Consider the following 18,549-nt stretch of genomic DNA (forward strand, 5'->3'; position numbering starts at 1 on the left):
GTTTAGCTCTAAGTCTATCTTCTGTTAGCCATGGCGGCACTTCCTGAGGTGTATTATTTAGTTCGGCCTTACAAGCTGGGTTCGTGTAGACCCCCGATTTCTTTGTGAAGACTGAAGAAAAGAAATTATTTAACACTTCCGCCTTTTCTCTGTCCTCAGTGGCCATTTTTCCTTTATCATCTTTTATGGGGCCAATGTGTTCTGGCCTCGCTTTCTTACTGTTTATATACTTAAAGAACTTCTTGGGGTTCTTTTTACTCTCCTCTGCTATATGTCTCTCGTGTTCTATTTTAGCCGCCCTGATTTCATCTTTACATTTCTTATTACACTCTTTATAATGCTTAAATGCTGCCACTGACCCCTCAGTCTTGTATTTTTTGAAGGCCTTTTCTTTAGCTCTAATATACATTTTTATGTTGGAGTTTAGCCACCCAGGGTTTAGTTTTGTTCTTTTAAATTTATTTCCCAGTGGAATGCACTGGCCCACCCCCTTGTTAAGTATGCTCTTGAAGCACTCCCATTTTTCCTCCGTGTTCTTTGTTCCCAGGGTTCTATCCCATTTGATATTTTCTAGCAGCGAGCGCAGTTTAGGGAAATTGGCTCTTTTGAAATTCAGCGTCTTAATATTACCCTTGTGTTTCCTATTATTGTAATTAATACTGAAACCAATTGACCTATGGTCACTGCTCCCTAAGTTTTCCCGTATTTCTATATCCGTGAGCAGGTCTGCATTGTTGGTAATCAGTAGGTCAAGTACCGCATTGTTTCTTGTCGGTGCATTCACCATCTGACCCATTGTTGCCTGATGTTTCCAAGGTGTTGATGGTATGGGTGTTGTTCTGCACACCCAATGGTACTGTTCTAGATGATTTGGGACTTCTGTGTCAGGTAACATGGCAGACCTAGCAAGACTAACCACTATGAGGCTCTGGGGTGCAGCTTACTCAGTGACCCATAAAGAAAGTAGAGTCTGGTGTTCAGGTAGCGGGTCCCAGACTGCCCTGAAGACAATAGGTGATCTGCATTTTAAGGGATTAAGTTCTCTTCAAAAAGTAACCACATGTTAAAGATAGATAAACTGGATAGCTGCAGATGGAAAGTAAACTTCAAATGCCCCCAACTACAAAAGGCTCATGCTAGGTGGGCGGCGGACATACCCTTGATGACTGGGATTAAGTCTGTAGCTCCTATCCAGATTCTGTTATTTCTGCTAGGGCTAAGTTAATACAGATAAGGTATTTCCATTGAGCGTAATATACCCCAAAAAGACTCTTACGCGTAGGCGGCTGCCTCCCACTTGTCAAAAATGCAAGATGGAACAGGGGGACTTTATTCATATGGTATGGTCCTGTAATAGGGTCAGACCATTTTAGTCAGCAGTCACCACATTTATCTCAGATACCTTTGAGCTCCCCAACATCTGCAGCCCCAGGGCATGTCTCTTGGGGGTGTTTGGGGATGTTGAGCTTCTTATTAAGACTAAATTGTTTTTGTGGCTACTACTTTATTATGCCAGAAAATTGTGGTATTGTATTGGATTTGGTCTGAACCCTTACATATTGGTCTGTGGAAATGAGTTAGAAACCAACACCTCCCGTTATACTTATTAGGCTAGGGGCTGCCCTACAAAATAACTAAAATTTGAGGTCGTTGACTAGACTCACAAGACACAGGTGACTCTTTTCTAAGTTTACTCTCTAGTGATGGAGTATTTATAATGGTGACAACGTTCAAGAGGCTTTTCATGATATGTGAATTTAATAGGTAAACATTTTGCTTGCACTCATTTTCCCTACATAGGAAGTAAGGTTATAGATTTACTCTGTTTTACTATGGTTTGTTTAATGTTCTTTAATAATGCGACAAACAGATTTGAGTGAATAAGAGGCATGTTTCAGTATTTTCTCTCCTTATAATACTGATATACTCGAATTCTAGTGTATAATATTATGCAGAGGATGGGTTGTTGAGGTGTATTCCTATGCCTTTCATTGTACAGTATATAGCCTGTATGCCTCTTCTGTTTCTTTCAATAAAACATGTTTAGGAAAAAAACTTTCAATGCCATGAACTTTCTCAAATGGCTTTGGGGTCAGACCCTTTTTACTTCCTGCCTAAATGTTGTCAAGATGAAATGGAAAAGTATTCTGCATGTCTTAATGTCAGTCAGTCAGGGTGTGAAAGTCGAATTGGCTTCCTGACTCCACACAGATATTGGAAACCAGGAAAAGGTGAGAGCATCATGAACCTGCATTGCACTTTCTCTTTGCCCTAGCAGTGAGCAGAATCCAGGTCCATTTGACAGGGAAAGGAGTCTCTGCACCCAATCCTCATCTAGTTTAAGCTGGTGCCTAAAAACCATAGGTCCTTCAAGCACAGTCTGTATAAATCCCCTTAGGGCCCTTGAGTACAGTCGGCATAAATCCTCTTAGGGCCCTTGAGCACAGTCTGCATAAAAACCCAAAGGGCCCCCTGTGCACAGTTTTCATAAAAACCCAAAAGGTCCTTGTGCAAGTCTTCATAAAAACCCATAGGGCCCTTGAGCACAGTCTGCATTATAACCAATAGGGCCCTTGTGCATGGTCTTTATAAAAAAAAAAAACACAGGGCATTGAGCACAGTCTTTATTAAAAACCCATAAAGACGGGGGGCGCATGCGCACGATTGCGGGAGATGGCTGTCTAGACTCCACGCCACACGTCACCGGACTCTAACAACACTGCTAAAAGGGCACTGACTTTACCCCGGCATGACAGCTTGAGCTCCTACGACAGCGGACACTGCCGGGCACCCAGGGGTATGCATTGCACGCCTAAATATAGGCAGAAGCACCGGTCACAGCCGAAAGCATCCCCTGCTACGGGAAGAGGCAAGATGGCTTCTGAACCTCCAGAGCCTAATAACTCCCCGTGGCTCTTGGCAGGAGGATCAGCCCCCCCAGCAGACAGCCTACAACAGTTCCCCACTGACCTTGTAAGCCCTGTATCCGCTGACCTGGAGACTTTGCTAGGCAATTTCCTTTCTATAGTGAGGGATAAAATATCCAGAGCCTCCCGCAACCTCTCCTCTGAGCTCAATTTGTGAGGCATCGCCACAGCCTTTTTCCAGGAATTGGCTCCAGTTGAGTGCCTGGAATTTGACCGCATTCACAGATCCCTTACACCTAAACCCACGGACTGCCCTCCTAGGGATGTCATTATAAAATGTCACCATTACCGCACTAAAGAGAGACTTTTGCAAGTGGCTAGAGAACATCCTGACCTCTCCTTTCAGAACAATTCCCTTCAATTGTTTGCAGATCTTTCCCCGGTCACGATCACCAAACGTCAGACCTTGAAACCATACAGTACCTACAGATACTGCAAACCCATAGTATCAAGTACAGATGGGGATTCCCCTTTAAACTCTACTTTTTCTACCAAGGCCGCTAGTTCCAGGCCTCCACACTGTCCGACCTGAGACGCAACTTTTAGGAATTGCAACTGGATCTTCCACCCTCCCAAACAGAACCACCTTCCTCAACATCCCATCCTGGGTCATCTCCATCTCTCCGGCAATCATCTCAGGCATCTAGGCAAGGCTCTCTGGCCCTCCGCTCAACAACAAAACAGGGACTATATATATAGTGCTTATTTTTTGGTATTTGTTTTATATAGATTTCGGACCAAATCGTTTAGTACTTTTCAGTCTTGCACTATTCCCAATACCACTTTTATCACCCTTTCTGGCTGTCAGATTGTTGTTGCGGGCTGACCCGACACTAGTTTGGTTCCCCACCCTGGGCTCCTCTGGTTTTGGGTGAGTGGCCTGGGATGGGTACAACCCAATCTTGCCGCAGGAGCTTACTATTTCTTCTTTTTTATTATGTTTATGCCATTTATAATATAATATGCTTAGTGCTCAATTTTCTTTTTGTTATTTAAAATGTTTAAGATAGTTGAATGGGTCCGGTGGAACTTGCGGAGGACTATGATCCTGGCCAACTGCAAACCTTCTCGTGGGCCTTTTGACTCACTTACAGATGCATTTTTGCTTTACCAGTTTTTCATGCCCTGAGTTTTTCTTGGTCTTCTTGTACTTTTTCTCTTGGCTCCTCTTTTTTTTATCCATTTCTTCCTTCTTTACAATCTTACCCTTTTCCCCCCCCCATTTGAGTCCAGGGGGTCTGCATCCGGAGGCACTATTATGCTTTCATCTTCTTTCCCACCATGTCGCTAAACTGGTTGTCTCTGAATGTCCAAGATATGAATTCACCCAAAAGAGAGAGAAAGTTTTCAAATATCTTAAAAACAGCAGATAGATATAGCATACCTGCAGGAAACTCATTTTTCTTCTTCCTCTTGTCCTAGGTACTTTGATGCTCAGTACCCCCAAGTGTTCTTAGCTAACAGCCCGACTAAACAGAGAGGAGTACTCATAGCCTTTCGCAAATCAATCCCTTTCTGTTGCACTAAGCAGATAGCAGACCCAAACGGTAGATATCTTCTGCTCCAAGGTGTTATTAAGGTCACTATTATTACCTATTATGCCCCTAATTTCAATCCAGGATCTCACCAAAAGGGCACCCTCCTTAAGGCAGGAGACTCAAATGTGGCATTGAACCCTGCCCTAGACAAATACCCCCCGAACGTGTTGCCACATCACCCGATGCAAAGACATTTTCCTACTCTTCCTGCATTCTCATGATCTGGTAGACCTCTGGAGGGAGGTATACCCAGTGGGCAAGGATTATACATATAATTCTCACCCCCATCACTGTCTTTTTAGAACTGACCATATGTTTACGTTACGAAAACATCTTCCCTTAGTATGCTTGGCTCCATGGTCGGACCATGACCCTATTCAGGTAGTTTGCCGGTCTCTACTGTGTAAGCCCCAATACTCCTCCTGGGTCATGAATGACTCACTTTTATCCCTTAAAGAAATTCAGACGGACCTTTTAAAAGCCTCAACTGAATATTTCATCCTTAACTCTGCCTCGGTTTCCTCTCCTGTGACTTTCTGGGGGACATATAGAGCAGTACTTAGAGGACACATCATCTAACAAAATGCAAAAACGCCAACAGTTACAACAGAAATTAGAATCTCGATTAGAGTCTCTCTCTACCACATTTAAACAATCTCCTACTCCCGCTAACCATAAACTCTTGGACCAGTCTCGTACAGAACTGGACCTATGCCTTAATGATAATGCAGAACAGGCATTGCATTGGTCCTGTCAAAATTGGTATGCCAAAGCAAACAAACCAAATGCGATGCTGGACATTAGATTTCGTACTTTTACTCACAAACCCACTGCCATCATTTTCGTACCCGCCACAATGTTCTTCAAAATAAATTTAAATAATGCCGCGCAATATAAAGTGCTCCAAATACAATTTTCTTACCAGCAATCCTGTCTGGATATTGGATTAATTTCGTCATAGACTCGCCATTTTATACTCAGCCCACAATCTTGCGAACAGTCAGGACATAGATAGCTTCCTACAACGTTCTTCATTACCCACATTATCCACAGCACATACGGCTCTTATTGACCGTGATATTCAGGAATCCGAGGTCCTGTTATGTATCAAGGAACTAAAACTTGGCAAAAGGCCATAGAAAGCTGGCAGATGTATTAGCCCCTCCTGACAGCTATGTACAATTAAGTTAAAAATGGTCAGAATCTCTCACCGGATCTTCTGACTGCTAACATAGTTATGTTACCAAAGCCCAACTGGGATCACTCTTTCTGGGCCAATTTTAGGTCCATTTCTCTTATCAATATTGACATGAAAATTCTCACCAAGATTCTGGCCAATCGCCTGAACTCGTTTCTTCCTCGCTTAATCAAAAAAGACCAAGTCGGATTTGTACCACAGCGGCAGGCAGGAGACGCTATCAGACAAATTATACAGTAACAACACTATTCCCACCACCGCTCTCTGGAAACAATGCTTTTATAACTGGATGTGAGCAAGGCATTTGACACTCTGTCATGGCCTTTTCTTATATCTGTGCTCCACCATTATGGCTTTGGCACTTCCTGTTTCCTTGGCTGGGGGCGTTGTGCAACTCTCCCCAGGTGAAAAATAAAATATTATGGGTTTGAATCTTCTCTCTTCCCCATTAGGAGGGATATTTGTCGGGGCTGTCCACTCTCACTGCACCTATTCATTCTAGCCTTGGAACCCTTGGTGGAGGCAGTCTGCTCTCATCCTGATATAAGAGGCATTGAAGTTTCGGGTTCAGCCCATAAGATTTCCTTATTTGGCGATGATATTTTGATGACCCTGACATCACCTAGAGTGTCTCTGCCCAACTTGCTAGCCCTTTTAGACACATTTGCATCCCTTTCAGGCCTGCACATAAACCCTACCTAGTCTAAAGCATGTCAGTTAACCTCTCACCTTCCGAACTGGACTCTTTGAAAACAGCCTTTCCATTTCAATGACTTTCTTCCTTGCCCTATTTAGGAATGTGGCTCACCCCCAAGTATGAAGGACTATTTTAGACCAACTACCCACCTCTTTTTAGAAAATTGACTGGCATGCTCTCCTCTTGGTCTCATTTTTCGTTATCATGATTTCCCTCAAATTAATAAGCAGGTCTTATATGCTCATAGGATTAGGCCCTATCATTTACACTGTGAGAAAGATTTGGGAAGACAGTTAGACCCAGAGGATTGGCAGATCATGACAATAGCCCTTTCAAAAAGCTCCAAGAATGTCCTAATATTGGAGAACACCTAAAAAGTGTTATATGGATGGTACTATACACCAGCTAGACTGGCCCAATTTATCCCATCTTATTCCCCTCTTTGCTTCTGGGGATGCCCTCAGGAAGGAACCATGGCTCAAATTTGGTAGGCATGTCCTGAGGTATGTAGACCATGGGTCAGAGTTTATACCCTTCTTCGTAACATATTCCACCCCAACCTCAAAAGGCACCCTTACAAGGCCCTTCTTTGTAAAACAATTTTAGAATTGCTTCGCCCGGAGCGCCAATTGGCTTTGCATCTCTTTACTGCAACTAAGTTGACCATTGTGAAGACTTGGAAAGCCCCAGTGCTTAGCTTTGAAACAGTTAAGAATCGTATGAATGATATCATGATAAATGAGAAACTGACGCCTTTTGCTTCAGACACCCATAACAAAATCCTCAGGATCTGGCAACCATAAATAGCATATTGTATGTCCAACCTTCCAGATTCAATATTAGGCTCCTCTCAATTTGAGTGATCCTCCATTGCGTACCCGGTCTGGCTCCCCCCCTTCCTTCCCCTCTGCTCTAGACTCTTCTTCTTTCTCTCCTCCTGCTACTTTCTAGCTTTCTCTTCAGTTCTCCTTTTATGTATAACAGCTCTTACAGCCTACCAGGTCGCCGAGCGTGGTTCTGGTGAGGATGGTTACAATGATCATATCTTTTCATTAGTATATCATATACTTCTTTACATAAATATTCACTTTCAACTAGTTGCACTGCCTTGTGTCCTCCATTATTACGTTTTGGTATGTAGGTTATAATTCACCATCCATCACAGTCTGGAACATTGAGCTTTCTTCATCAAGGACTTTAATCAGTACGACATTTTGCATTAGGAAATTATGTAACATTCTTTTTGTGTCCCCCTCTGTTGGGAGCCGTTCCTTATGCCATATTTTATGTAACCATCTCATTGTTGAACTAATTTGTCAAATTTTTTGTTTGCAATAAAATTATTTTGTTAAGAAAAACCCATAAAGCTATTGAACACAGTCTGCATTAAAACCCATAGGGCCCTTGAGCACACTCTGCATAAAAACCCATAGGGCCATTGAGCACAGGCTGCATAAAAACCTATAGGGGCATTGAGCACATTCTGCATAAAATCCCTCAGGGCAAAGTCTGCACAAATGGTATAAGTGCCTCTGAGCTGGCTAGTTGCCTGAGGCAGAAGCAGGGTTGCACAAGATCTCTAAAAAAAAAAATGTTCCAGCTGATGTTACATTCTACTTTGCTTGAGGCAAAGTGTGAAATGGTACCCCTGATCCTTAACATCTATATCTATACAGCTGCACTCAAAGCGAGAGAGAGAGGGACAGCCACGGTCCTTGGTTTTGCACAGAGCTGTCAGTCTAACACAAGGAGCATGTTCACAGGAGGGGAAAAAAAACAGACTACTCACAAATTTACTGTTGTTCCTTTAGTGCCCAACCAGAAATATGGGGGCATGTGTTGACACCAATGGTTTCCTAATTTCTAGTAGAGAAAATGGTATCATACTGACTATGCTGTGTGGTAACGATGAGTAAATCACAGTAAAAGCTGAAGAGAATCACTGGCATGCATAAAATAGTTTGCAATTATGTATGTCAACCATGTGTTGAGCTGTAGAGTAATTTTATTGTCAGTTATTTTATATATACTTTTTACATTTGTTTTATGAAATGGAATCATTAATAGACACAAAAGTAAAACATAAAAAGCAGATAAAAACAACTTGAGACACAGATAATAAAGATGCAATTACTGTAAATGCAACCCTTCAGAATACAGAAAAATTACATGAAAGACCTTACTTTCTAATGTTACAGCCATTTATCTTCTTCTATTTACTCCACCGGAGCCATACAATGCTGGATAATAGTTTATACAGAACCTACATGCACTTTATTTCACAGTAATGACTGACATATCCAGTACAAATGAACTCCATCTACGTTGCCATTACTCATTAGTAAAATGAAGTCTTAAAGCTGACCCCACATAATTGGCTGGAGGACATTTTGTACTAATTTGTACTAATTTAATCTCATCATTAAAACATCCTGAATATGTTTTATAAGAAAATGGATTACATTATTCATAGTCATTCAGACTGTGCTACACTGAAGGTATTTAGTAAATGAAAACTAGCGAGTTCCACTTGTCTCTTGGAAACAGAACATTTTTCAGACCTTGCGTTGCTGCCAATACATTTTTTCTTTAAATGGAAAAGGGAAAAATGAAGAGTGGAGGGAAGAAAGCAAGGAAAAAAGGGAGGGAAGGAAGAAAGGAAGGAAAAAAGGTAGGGAGGGAAGGAAGGAATAAAGGGAGGGAGGGAAGGAAGGAATGAAGAAAGGGAGGTAAGGGAAAAAGGGAGGGAAGAAAGGGAGGGAATGAAGAAAGGGAGGGAGGGAGGGAGGGAGGGAAGGAAATTAAGGAAGAAAGGGAGGGAAGAAAGAAAGGGAGGGAAGAAAGGGAGGGAAGGAAGAAAGGGAAGGAAGGAAGAAAGGGAAGGAAAGAAGAAAGGGAAGGAAGGGAAGGAAGGATGGAAGGAAGGAAGGAAGGAAGGAAGGAAGGAAGGAAGGAAGGAAGGAAGGAAGGAAGATAAAAAAGGAAGAAAGGGAAGGAAGATAAAAAAGGAAGAAAGAGAGGAAGGAATGAAGATTTAAAGCGAGAAGTAGGAAAGAAGAAAAAGGAAGGTAAAGAAAGGAAACTGACGAGAAGACGGAGGAGGAAAAGAAGGAAGAAAGGAAAAGGAAAGGAAGCAAATAAGGAAGAAAGGAAAGAGAAAAGGATAAAGAAAGATGATATCGGTAAAGAAAAGCCTCAGTATGCACATGTGTAATATTTCAATATGTTTTGACAGTATTCCGGATCATTAAAAAATTTAGTTAAGAATGGATTAATGAATACAGAACCGTGTTAATTTAGTCTTTTATGTCTGCCTGGAGTTCAGATTTAAGTTTTCATAAAGCAGAGAGCATTAAACGGATATAAATGCTAAGCAGGAAACCACTGTACTCATTAAACCAACTCACTTTCAGAATATTTCAGCCTAGCTATAAGCATTTGTTCCAAATGTCTATAGGTGTGATAGATCGATAACCACATGCATCAACATACAAAAATCCATACTGCAGGCTATATTTGTGCCTTTTTGTAGAAATAAAATAAGCCTTGGGAATGAAGCCTTCATGAGATTTAGACAGTGATGACTGCATACAATGAGTCTGAAAGGCTAAAGTCATCTGTGCAAACTCAGCATATTGCACAAGTCAACATGATTGAATGGGACTGTAATTTAGTGTTATTATATTGACTTGGCTCTCGATGGATAGATGTAGAATAAGCATTTTATTCCCAGCAGCTACATTTTAATATTTTCTAGAAGTCACTTCTTTAAAAGACTTGGTAGCCCCATCATAAGGATAATAGGCAGTCACAAAGAAGGCATGAAAAGAGAGAGTTTGTAGGTAATGCACGTACTCTAAGGCAGGCATTACAAACTCAAGTTCAAAGATGAGCTGAAAGGCATTTTCACCTTTGTTCATGGCCTGCACTTTGACATATACTGTATACTGTAAATGATAATTGGAAATATTTCAAATATAAACTTTTACTAACAGTTATTTTTTTTTGGAAACATTGCAACTTAAAATCTTTGCTCAATTCTTCCATCTTCTGCAGCTCAAATTCACTGAACACCATTCTCTTCACCTTGAATTCAGTGCCCACCACCTTATTTAGCTTAGGTTCACTGCCCACCACCTTTTCAGCTCAAACTTACTGCCCATCACCTACTTCCACTTGAATTCACAGATCTACATCTTCAGTTTAGATTCACTGACCCCCAGCACCACACACCTTCTAAGGCTCTTGGCACACAGGGTGGTCCAGCTGCAGTGTGTCCTTCACTGCATTTTAGCGTGCCAAGAAGGGACAGGTGCGGTGTTTAGCCCTGCTGTAGGCAGCCTGTCAAAGTGGTCCCAGTGTTTATGGCCCTTTCCATTCAGAGATGCAACCCCGAATGAACAGGACCCTAAATGTTAGAACTCAGAGCAGGGTTCAGCCCTGTCCAGCTACACCTTGCCATAGACTTTGACTGGCTGCCTGAAGCAGGGCTAAAAAGCTGCACCTGTCCCTCCTGGACATGTTAAAACACTGGAAGGGATTCACTGCCTCTATTAATGCAATATTAAGGCCTTGTTTATTATTTAAAAAAAATCACAAACATGTCATACTTACCTGCTCTGTGTAGTGGTTTTGCACAGAGCAGCCCCGATCCTACTCTTCTCGGGTCCCACACTGGCACTCCTGGCTCCTCCCTTCTGCCGGGTGCCCCCACAGCAAGAAACTTGCTATGGGAGCAGCCAAGCAGGCACACTCCAAAGCTCTATTCACACATGGAGCCGCAGCTTGGCCCTCCATCTCCTGATTGGTTTACTGATTGTGAGTGACAGCAGCGGAAGCCAATGGCTAGAAGTCAATCAGGAGTGCGAGTCCCAGGAGAGTAAAGCCTCTCGTGGACATCATTGGACCAGGATGGGCCTCAGGTAAGTATTGGGGGATGGGGGGCTGTTGTACACAGAAGGTTTTTTTACCTTCATGCATAGAATGCATGAATGTTAAACACCTTGTGCCTTTACAACTACTTAAAATTTGTGAGCCTGTGTACAAGGGACCTTAAGCTCATTTTCACTGCCCGCTAACAAATGTATTGCCCAGCACACTCCTCAGATCACATTCACTGCCAACCACCTCCTTCAGTGCAGATTCATTGCACCTACCTTCTTCGGCTCAGATTAACTTACCACCATCAAATTCACTGCCCAGCAGTACCAGCACCTTCTTTAAATCAGATTGACTGCCTTCCACCTTAATTATCTCAGATTCACTGCTCCCACCTTTTCAGCTTAAATTTACTGCCAACCAACTTCTTTGGGTCAAATTTATTGGTCACCACCTTTATCCGCTCTAATTTACTGCCCACCACCTTCTTTGGCTCAAATTCGCTGCTCACCACCTTCTTAAGAATAGATTCACTGCCCACCACTGTGCATCCCTTTATGCTTTGCTACAGTAGGAATGTGGTCAGAGTCTGGAAAATATATTGCTAGAGGTATCTTAAGCTCTAATCCTCTCTCCCTGTGAGCCTGGAGCAAATAAAACATCTGTAAGACAAAAAGTGACTGGCGCCCAAAGCTATTTCGATCCTTCACTGTGAAAATGGATCCACCCTGGGGTAAGGTTAGTCTGCCCTGGCACTGGGGGTTTTCTTCATATGGAACAGAAAACAATTAAAGTCACAGCTACATTTATATCCACGTGAACCAACACACAAGGCAAAGCAGCAGGCTCACTTTAAAGAGACCCAATCACTAACCTATAAAATTGCAGGTAATACTACAGAAAAGTCAAATATTTTAAATGCTTGTGGTGTTTTTCGTTTCTATTTATATACATGTGCAATGCCCTAGCACAGCCCCCTTCTTCCTTATATATTATAGTCCTCTTCTTGTCTGGAAGTGACCCAGCATCTCTGTTCCTCTCTTTACCTCCCTACTTAAGGCTCTGTTCACAAAGTCAACACACCAGAATAAGAAGGGTTATTTTATTTATTTATTTTTAAGTGACAGTTCTTTCAGTTCAAAGAGCTTTGAAAAACACAGTCACCTGGCTAAAGAAGAGCCCCTTATTCTTGTGTTAAAGCTTTGTGAATTGTCAGTAAAGTGACTGTTCTGAGTCTGCTCAGGATGCTGACATCAGATTCAAAATGGCGGTGCTCAGCAGCAATCGCAGGTGTTTTTGGAGGCTTTTATGGGCAAATAAGATGCAAATATTTTTTTAAATAAATGGCCTGGTGACAGAATATCTTTAATGCCGTTTCTTCAGCAGCCCATGCCTACTTTCCCTTTGCTTTCCTGCCAATGTGTTTTCCACTTTCATTTGTATGCAGTCTGTGAAGTATAGCAAATGCTGATATGTGAGCTAAATGAATAAAAAAATCCATCTTGGCAGTTGTATATAATTCATCCTGCATGTTACCTGTGCTGCAAACAAAAAGACAAGAAAAGGGCGCACCGACCTAGCGCATTATTCTCAATATAGGCTTTATTAATTGAAACAAAAAATGGCTACTCACAAACGTAGGTGAAAATCAATCACATCAAACTCATGCACTTGAGTATCAGAAGTAGTCCATACAGATGTCCATAGTCTCATTAGGATGACGGCTGACGCGTTTCGAGGCATAAGCCTCTTCCTCAGAGCCCCTGGGGCTTATGCCTCGAAACGCATCAGCCGCCATCCTAATGAGACTATGGACATCTGTATGGACTACTTCTGATACTCAAGTGCATGAGTTTGATGTGATTGATTTTCACCTATGTTTGTGAGTAGCCATTTTTTGTTTCAATTAATAAAGCCTATATTGAGGATAATGCGCTAGGTCGGTGCGCCCTTTTCTTGTCTTTTTGTTTGCAGTACTGTTGGACTGCCCCAGTCCTTTAGGGCAGCAAGACCTGAGCCATCCGGGACGCCATTTATAGAGTCCAGTCGGAAAAGCAGTTGGGGAAGCCTTGTTACTCTGAGCGCAGGAGAAAGGTGGTTCATTCACCACATTTTTTTGGAGGAGATGTTACCTGTGCTCTTGGTGCACTCCTGGATCTGGCATTCCTTAGTGTCCTCGGGTTTTGGCTCCTTCTCACACAGGCTCATGTTTATGGTTCTGTTATTATCAGTATCCATGCACCAGACGGTTCTTTGTTGGACACCTTCTCCACAAGACGCTGAACACTGAAATAACCAGATAACCATTAAATTGTGCGTTAGACTTATTTACTGCAACAGAAGGCTTAAATTATATTATGGAGTATATGTAAAGCATGAACATGTTATACAATTAGCTACATACTGTATACAGTACTGTGCAAAGTTTTAGGAAGGTGTGAAAAATGCTGTCAAAAAAATGTTAGTTTATTTTTTAGCAATTACCAAAATAGAAAGTACATGAACAAAAGAGGGCTCCAAATAAAACCAATATTTGGTGTGACCACCCTTTGCCTTCAAAACAGCACCAATTCTTCTAGGTACACTAACACACGGTTTAAGGGAACTCGGTAGGTAGGTTTTCAAACATCTTGGAAAACTAACCACAGATCTTCTGTGGATGTAGGCTGCCTCAAATCCTTCTGTCCCTTCATGTAATCCCAGACAGGCTGGGATGAGGAGATCAGGGCTCTGTGAGGGCTAAACCATCACCACTTCCAGGGCTCTTTCGTCTTCTTTACACTGAGCGCCGGTTCACACTAGCTACTTTAGGTGGCGACCTCCGAGGTTGCGGTGCGAGCGGCGCGCCGCGACCTTGGAGCGGCCGCCACGGACTTCATAACGTTGAAGTCTATGGCGGTCGCCTCCTGGTCACCCCAAAGAAGCTCCGGACCCTTTTTCTAGGTCAGAGCGACTTGTGTCGCTCCTATTAGAACAGGTCCGTAGCTTCCCTATGGGAGGCGACCTGCGGCGACCAGTGAGGCGAAAGTAGTGAGTGTACAGCTTGCATAACAGTGTAAATTTGCTGCCCCTTCAAAAAAACTTATCACACAGCCATTAATGTCTAAACCACTGGAAACAAAAGTAAGTACACCCCTAAGTGACAATATCCAAATCGGGCCAAAAGTGTCAATATTTTGTGTGGCCACCATTATTTTCCAGGACAGCATTAACCCTCTTGGGCATGGAGTTCACTAGAGCTTCACAGGTTGTCACTGGAGTCCTCTTCCACTCCTCCATGACGACACCACGGAGCTGGTGGATGTTAGAGACCTTGCCCTCTCCCACCTTCTGTTTGAGGATGCCCCACAGATGTTTAATAGGGTTTAGGTCTGGAGACATGCTTGGCCAGTCCATCACCTTTACCTTCAGCTTCTTTAGCAAGGCAGTGGTCATCTTGGAGGTGTGTTTGGGGTCGTTATCATGTTGGAATGCTGCCCTGCAGCCCAGTCTCCTAAGACAGGGGATCATGCTCTGCTTCAGTATGTCACAGTACATGTTTGCATTCATGGTTCCCTAAATGAACTGTAGCTCCCCAGTGCTGGCAGCACTCATGCTGCCCCAGACCCTGACACTCCTACCACAATATACAATAGTGATCAAAACTTCCCACTAGCCGGGCAAAAAAATATATATACAGTAAATATGTGTGTGCATTCAAACACTGTGAAATGAATCAAGAGTAAAATGACCAGCAAAAGTAACTTCCACTGTGAAAAATCATTAAACCATAATAAACAAGTGAAAAATAGTCTGTTTCCACTGTGTGTTACTCCAATGGGTGAAAAAGTATATATAATATAATCAGTTCTCATCCACTAGTGCAGTGTTCACAGATCATTAAAGAATAGTGATAATAGGATGACCAGATGAAATCCTGTTGTGTGCTGATTAAAGAAACACCAGAGAGATCCACCACCTCCGTGCTGCACGCCCCTCAGCCCAGCAACTTACCCCAGCTATTTGCCTTCCATTCTCATGGAAAAGGCCATCTGCGCATAGATATCCCACTGTGGCAATCAGGACAAGGGTAACACCGACACTCTTTTGATTAGGCAATCATCTCTTGCTCATATATTAAAGAGAACAAAAAGGGCTCCACTAGTATAATAACGTTTGTACCCTTTATTAAAATCAATTATCCTCTAATATTGAACGTACAGTTAACATATCTTGTGAAGCACATAGTAGCATGAAGAAGGGGATTGGGGTGCTCACGTGGGCTCTGGTGTTGTCCGCAATGATATCCTGGACAGCCCAAGAGACACCGCTGTTCACCACCATTCACCCGATCAGTATACCCGATTAGCTCTATATATATATATATAGATATAGATATAGATATAGATATATAGTCAAAGTATTGAGACGCCTGCCTTTATATCCATATGAACTTTGATTACATCCCAGTCTTAGTCTGTAGGGTTCAATATTGAGTTGGCCCACCCTTTGCAGCTATAACAGCTTCAACTCTACTGGGAAAGCTGTCCACAAGGTTTAAGAGTGTGTGCTTGGGAAAGTTTGACCACTCATCCAGAAGTGCAAAGCAAGGTCCATAAAGACGTGGGTGAGCAGGGTTGGGGTGGAGAAACGTGACTGGCCTGACCTCAACCCAAGGGAACACCTTTGGGATGAATTAAAGCAGAGACGGTGAGCCAGGCCTTCTCGTCCAACATCAGTGCTTGACCTCACAAATGCGCTTCTGGAAGAATGGTCAAACATTCCCATAGACACACTCCTAAACCTTGTGGACAGCCTTCTCAGAAGAGTTGATTTAGCTGCAAAAGGTGGGCCAACTCAATATTGAACCCTACGGACTAAGACCGGAATGCTATTAAAGTTCTTGTGCGTGAAAAGACAGGTGTCCCAATACTTTTGACAATATAGTCCACGTCGTGCTCATGCCCTGAATAGAGGTCTCTTTGTCACTGGCTTCTGTCTGACTGCCCATGCTTTGGATTTTCCTATAAAGTGCTTGGACTGTATTTGTGTGCTTATTCTGACCAAAAAAAAAACGGCATGGGGTTTGAAAAAAAAAAAAAATGGCGTGGAGTTCCCCTAAAATCCATACCAGACCCTTATCCGAACACACAGGATGGGGGTGGAGTCGAGCGAGCACCCTCCCTCCTGAACCATACCAGGCCACATGCCCTCAACAGTACCTTGCTCCCATGTTGATGGGGACAGGGGTCTCTTCCCAACAACCCTGGGCTGTGGTTGTGGGGGTCTGCGAGGGGGAGGCTTTTCGGAATCAGATCCCGCCCCCCCCCATGTGAATGGATATCGAGTACATCGTACCCCTACCCATTCATCAAAAAAGTGTACAAAAAAATAAAGACAAAAGCCAGTTTTGGAAAAGTCCTTTATTAAAAAATAGAAATAAAAAAATAGTATCCCCCGAAGATCAGTCGCCCGCCCGCCCGAAAAATAGAAAAAAAAAAAAGAAGCTCCTGCTTCTCCGGACGCTTCCCGCACTATGAGCTGTTTTGAGTTTGACAGCTCTTTTATAGGGATCTGACGTCAAAAGCTGCCCCACAATGCACTGCTCAGGTGCAGTGAATAAATTACATGATGTCAGTAATTTATTTATTTTTTTATTTTCTTTTTTCCTCTATTTTATGCGCGTAGTGGGCGACTGATCATGAAATTGAAAATGAAATTAAATGAAAAAAACATTTTTTTTTTTAATAAGGGACTTTTCCAAAACTGGCTTTTGTCTTTATTTTTTTTGTACACATTTTTGGTGACTGGGTATGGGTACGATGTACCCAATATCCATTCACATGGGGGGCCTAGGATCTGGGGGCAGAGCCCCCCCTTCCCCAAAGCACCCACTCCCCTATGTTGAGGGCATGTGGCCTGATATGGTTCAGGAGGGGTCGCGCTCGCAATCCCCCACCCCCCATCCTGGCCAGCCAGGCTGTGTGCTTGGATAAGGGTCTGGTATGGATTCTAGGGGGAACCCCACGCCATTTTTTTTTATTATGGAGGGGCCTGGTATGGACTGGGGAGGACCCCACAACGTTTTTTTCAGCAATACTTACATAAACTAAAGTGCCTATATATATATATATATATAGCTTTGTGGTATACACTGCACTCTGATCTCAACAAAAGCAAAAATCTCTCTCCCTGCCAGCAATGTATTATTAACTATAGAATTCCACTTATAAATCACCCGCTGGCCAAGGGATTTGTATCCACAATTGCAAGCCTGGTATTCTACCAGCTACGTCACCGTTAAGCACGCTTAGGCTGAGCACACTCTCCCTGCCTAACTAACTAACTAACTAACTAACTAACTAACTAACTCCTATCTCACCCTACACAGTGGATGAGATAAAAGTTAGGGAGAGTGTGTCCAACTTAAGAAGGCTTAACGGTGGCGTAGGTGGTAGAATACCAGGCTTGCAATTGAGACGGCTGTGGGTTCGAATCCCCTGACCAGTAGGTGATTTATTGGAATCAGAGGTCAGAGTCTATGATAATGCGGGGACTCTCGAAGTTCCCGCAAAGAAGCCCATTTGTTCGTCATTCAACGAACGAGCGAACAGCCAATGTTCAAGTCGAACGTAACTTTCGAAGCTCATCCCTAGAAATGTTTACTCAAGCTGTCCTCTAAAACAATAAGAACATGGATACTATTGTTGTATGTTGGGCTAATGTCAACTGGCAATTAGATGCTTCCATTGTTTTTATAGGAATTCTGATTATACAATGCATTCAGGTAACCAACGGTCAAAAAAGCTTGTCTTTTTGACATATATGGCCTATGTTATGCATTATAAAACAGCCATGTGGGGATTAAAAAACTTTTTAGATAAAAAGGCCACCTACTTATAGGGTTTCTAACCCTAAAAAAAAAAAAAAAAAAAAAAAAAAAAAAGATCCTTTTCCCTCAAAGCATGCATAAGAGCACAGTGCTTGTGCTGTGTAATTTGGCCCCTTGTATAATCTAAAATACCTAGGTGATCCTGCCTGGTTCTGCCCTCCCCCTTTAGAGGGAACAACTGACCATGGTTTATCATGGCTGTTAAACCCTGACACTGTGATCAGTTTACGAGAGACATCCGTTCTCTCTCCTCTGTCCTCTCCCCTCCTCCCTGCCTGTCAGCTAGTGACAGTGCCACTCTGCTCCTAGCTCCTTCTCTTCCTGCTGCTATAATAACTTGGTTATATTCATACAATTCCCTCTGTTAGATAATGATATGTGCCCCACTGTATGTGCTGTATAAAAAATATGCTGATTTCTACCTTTATTCAGAGCACCGC

The 18,549-nt window shown here is 42.7% G+C and overlaps 1 protein-coding gene across 2 annotated transcripts in view; it reads right to left on the reverse strand.

Moving 5' to 3' along the window:
• Nucleotides 1-18,549, reverse strand: part of ADAMTS12 (ADAM metallopeptidase with thrombospondin type 1 motif 12) — a 788,736-nt gene that overhangs the window by 32,118 nt on the left and 738,069 nt on the right. For both annotated transcript variants that reach the window (XM_082272461.1, XM_082272462.1), the window contains exon 23: nt 13,371-13,524. In XM_082272461.1, the coding sequence (XP_082128587.1) occupies nt 13,371-13,524 (154 nt within the window). The remainder of the gene's footprint in view (nt 1-13,370; nt 13,525-18,549) is intronic.

Source organism: Pelophylax lessonae (genome assembly GCF_965119305.1).
Source record: "Pelophylax lessonae genome assembly, chromosome: 1".
Classification (NCBI taxonomy): domain Eukaryota; kingdom Metazoa; phylum Chordata; class Amphibia; order Anura; family Ranidae; genus Pelophylax; species Pelophylax lessonae.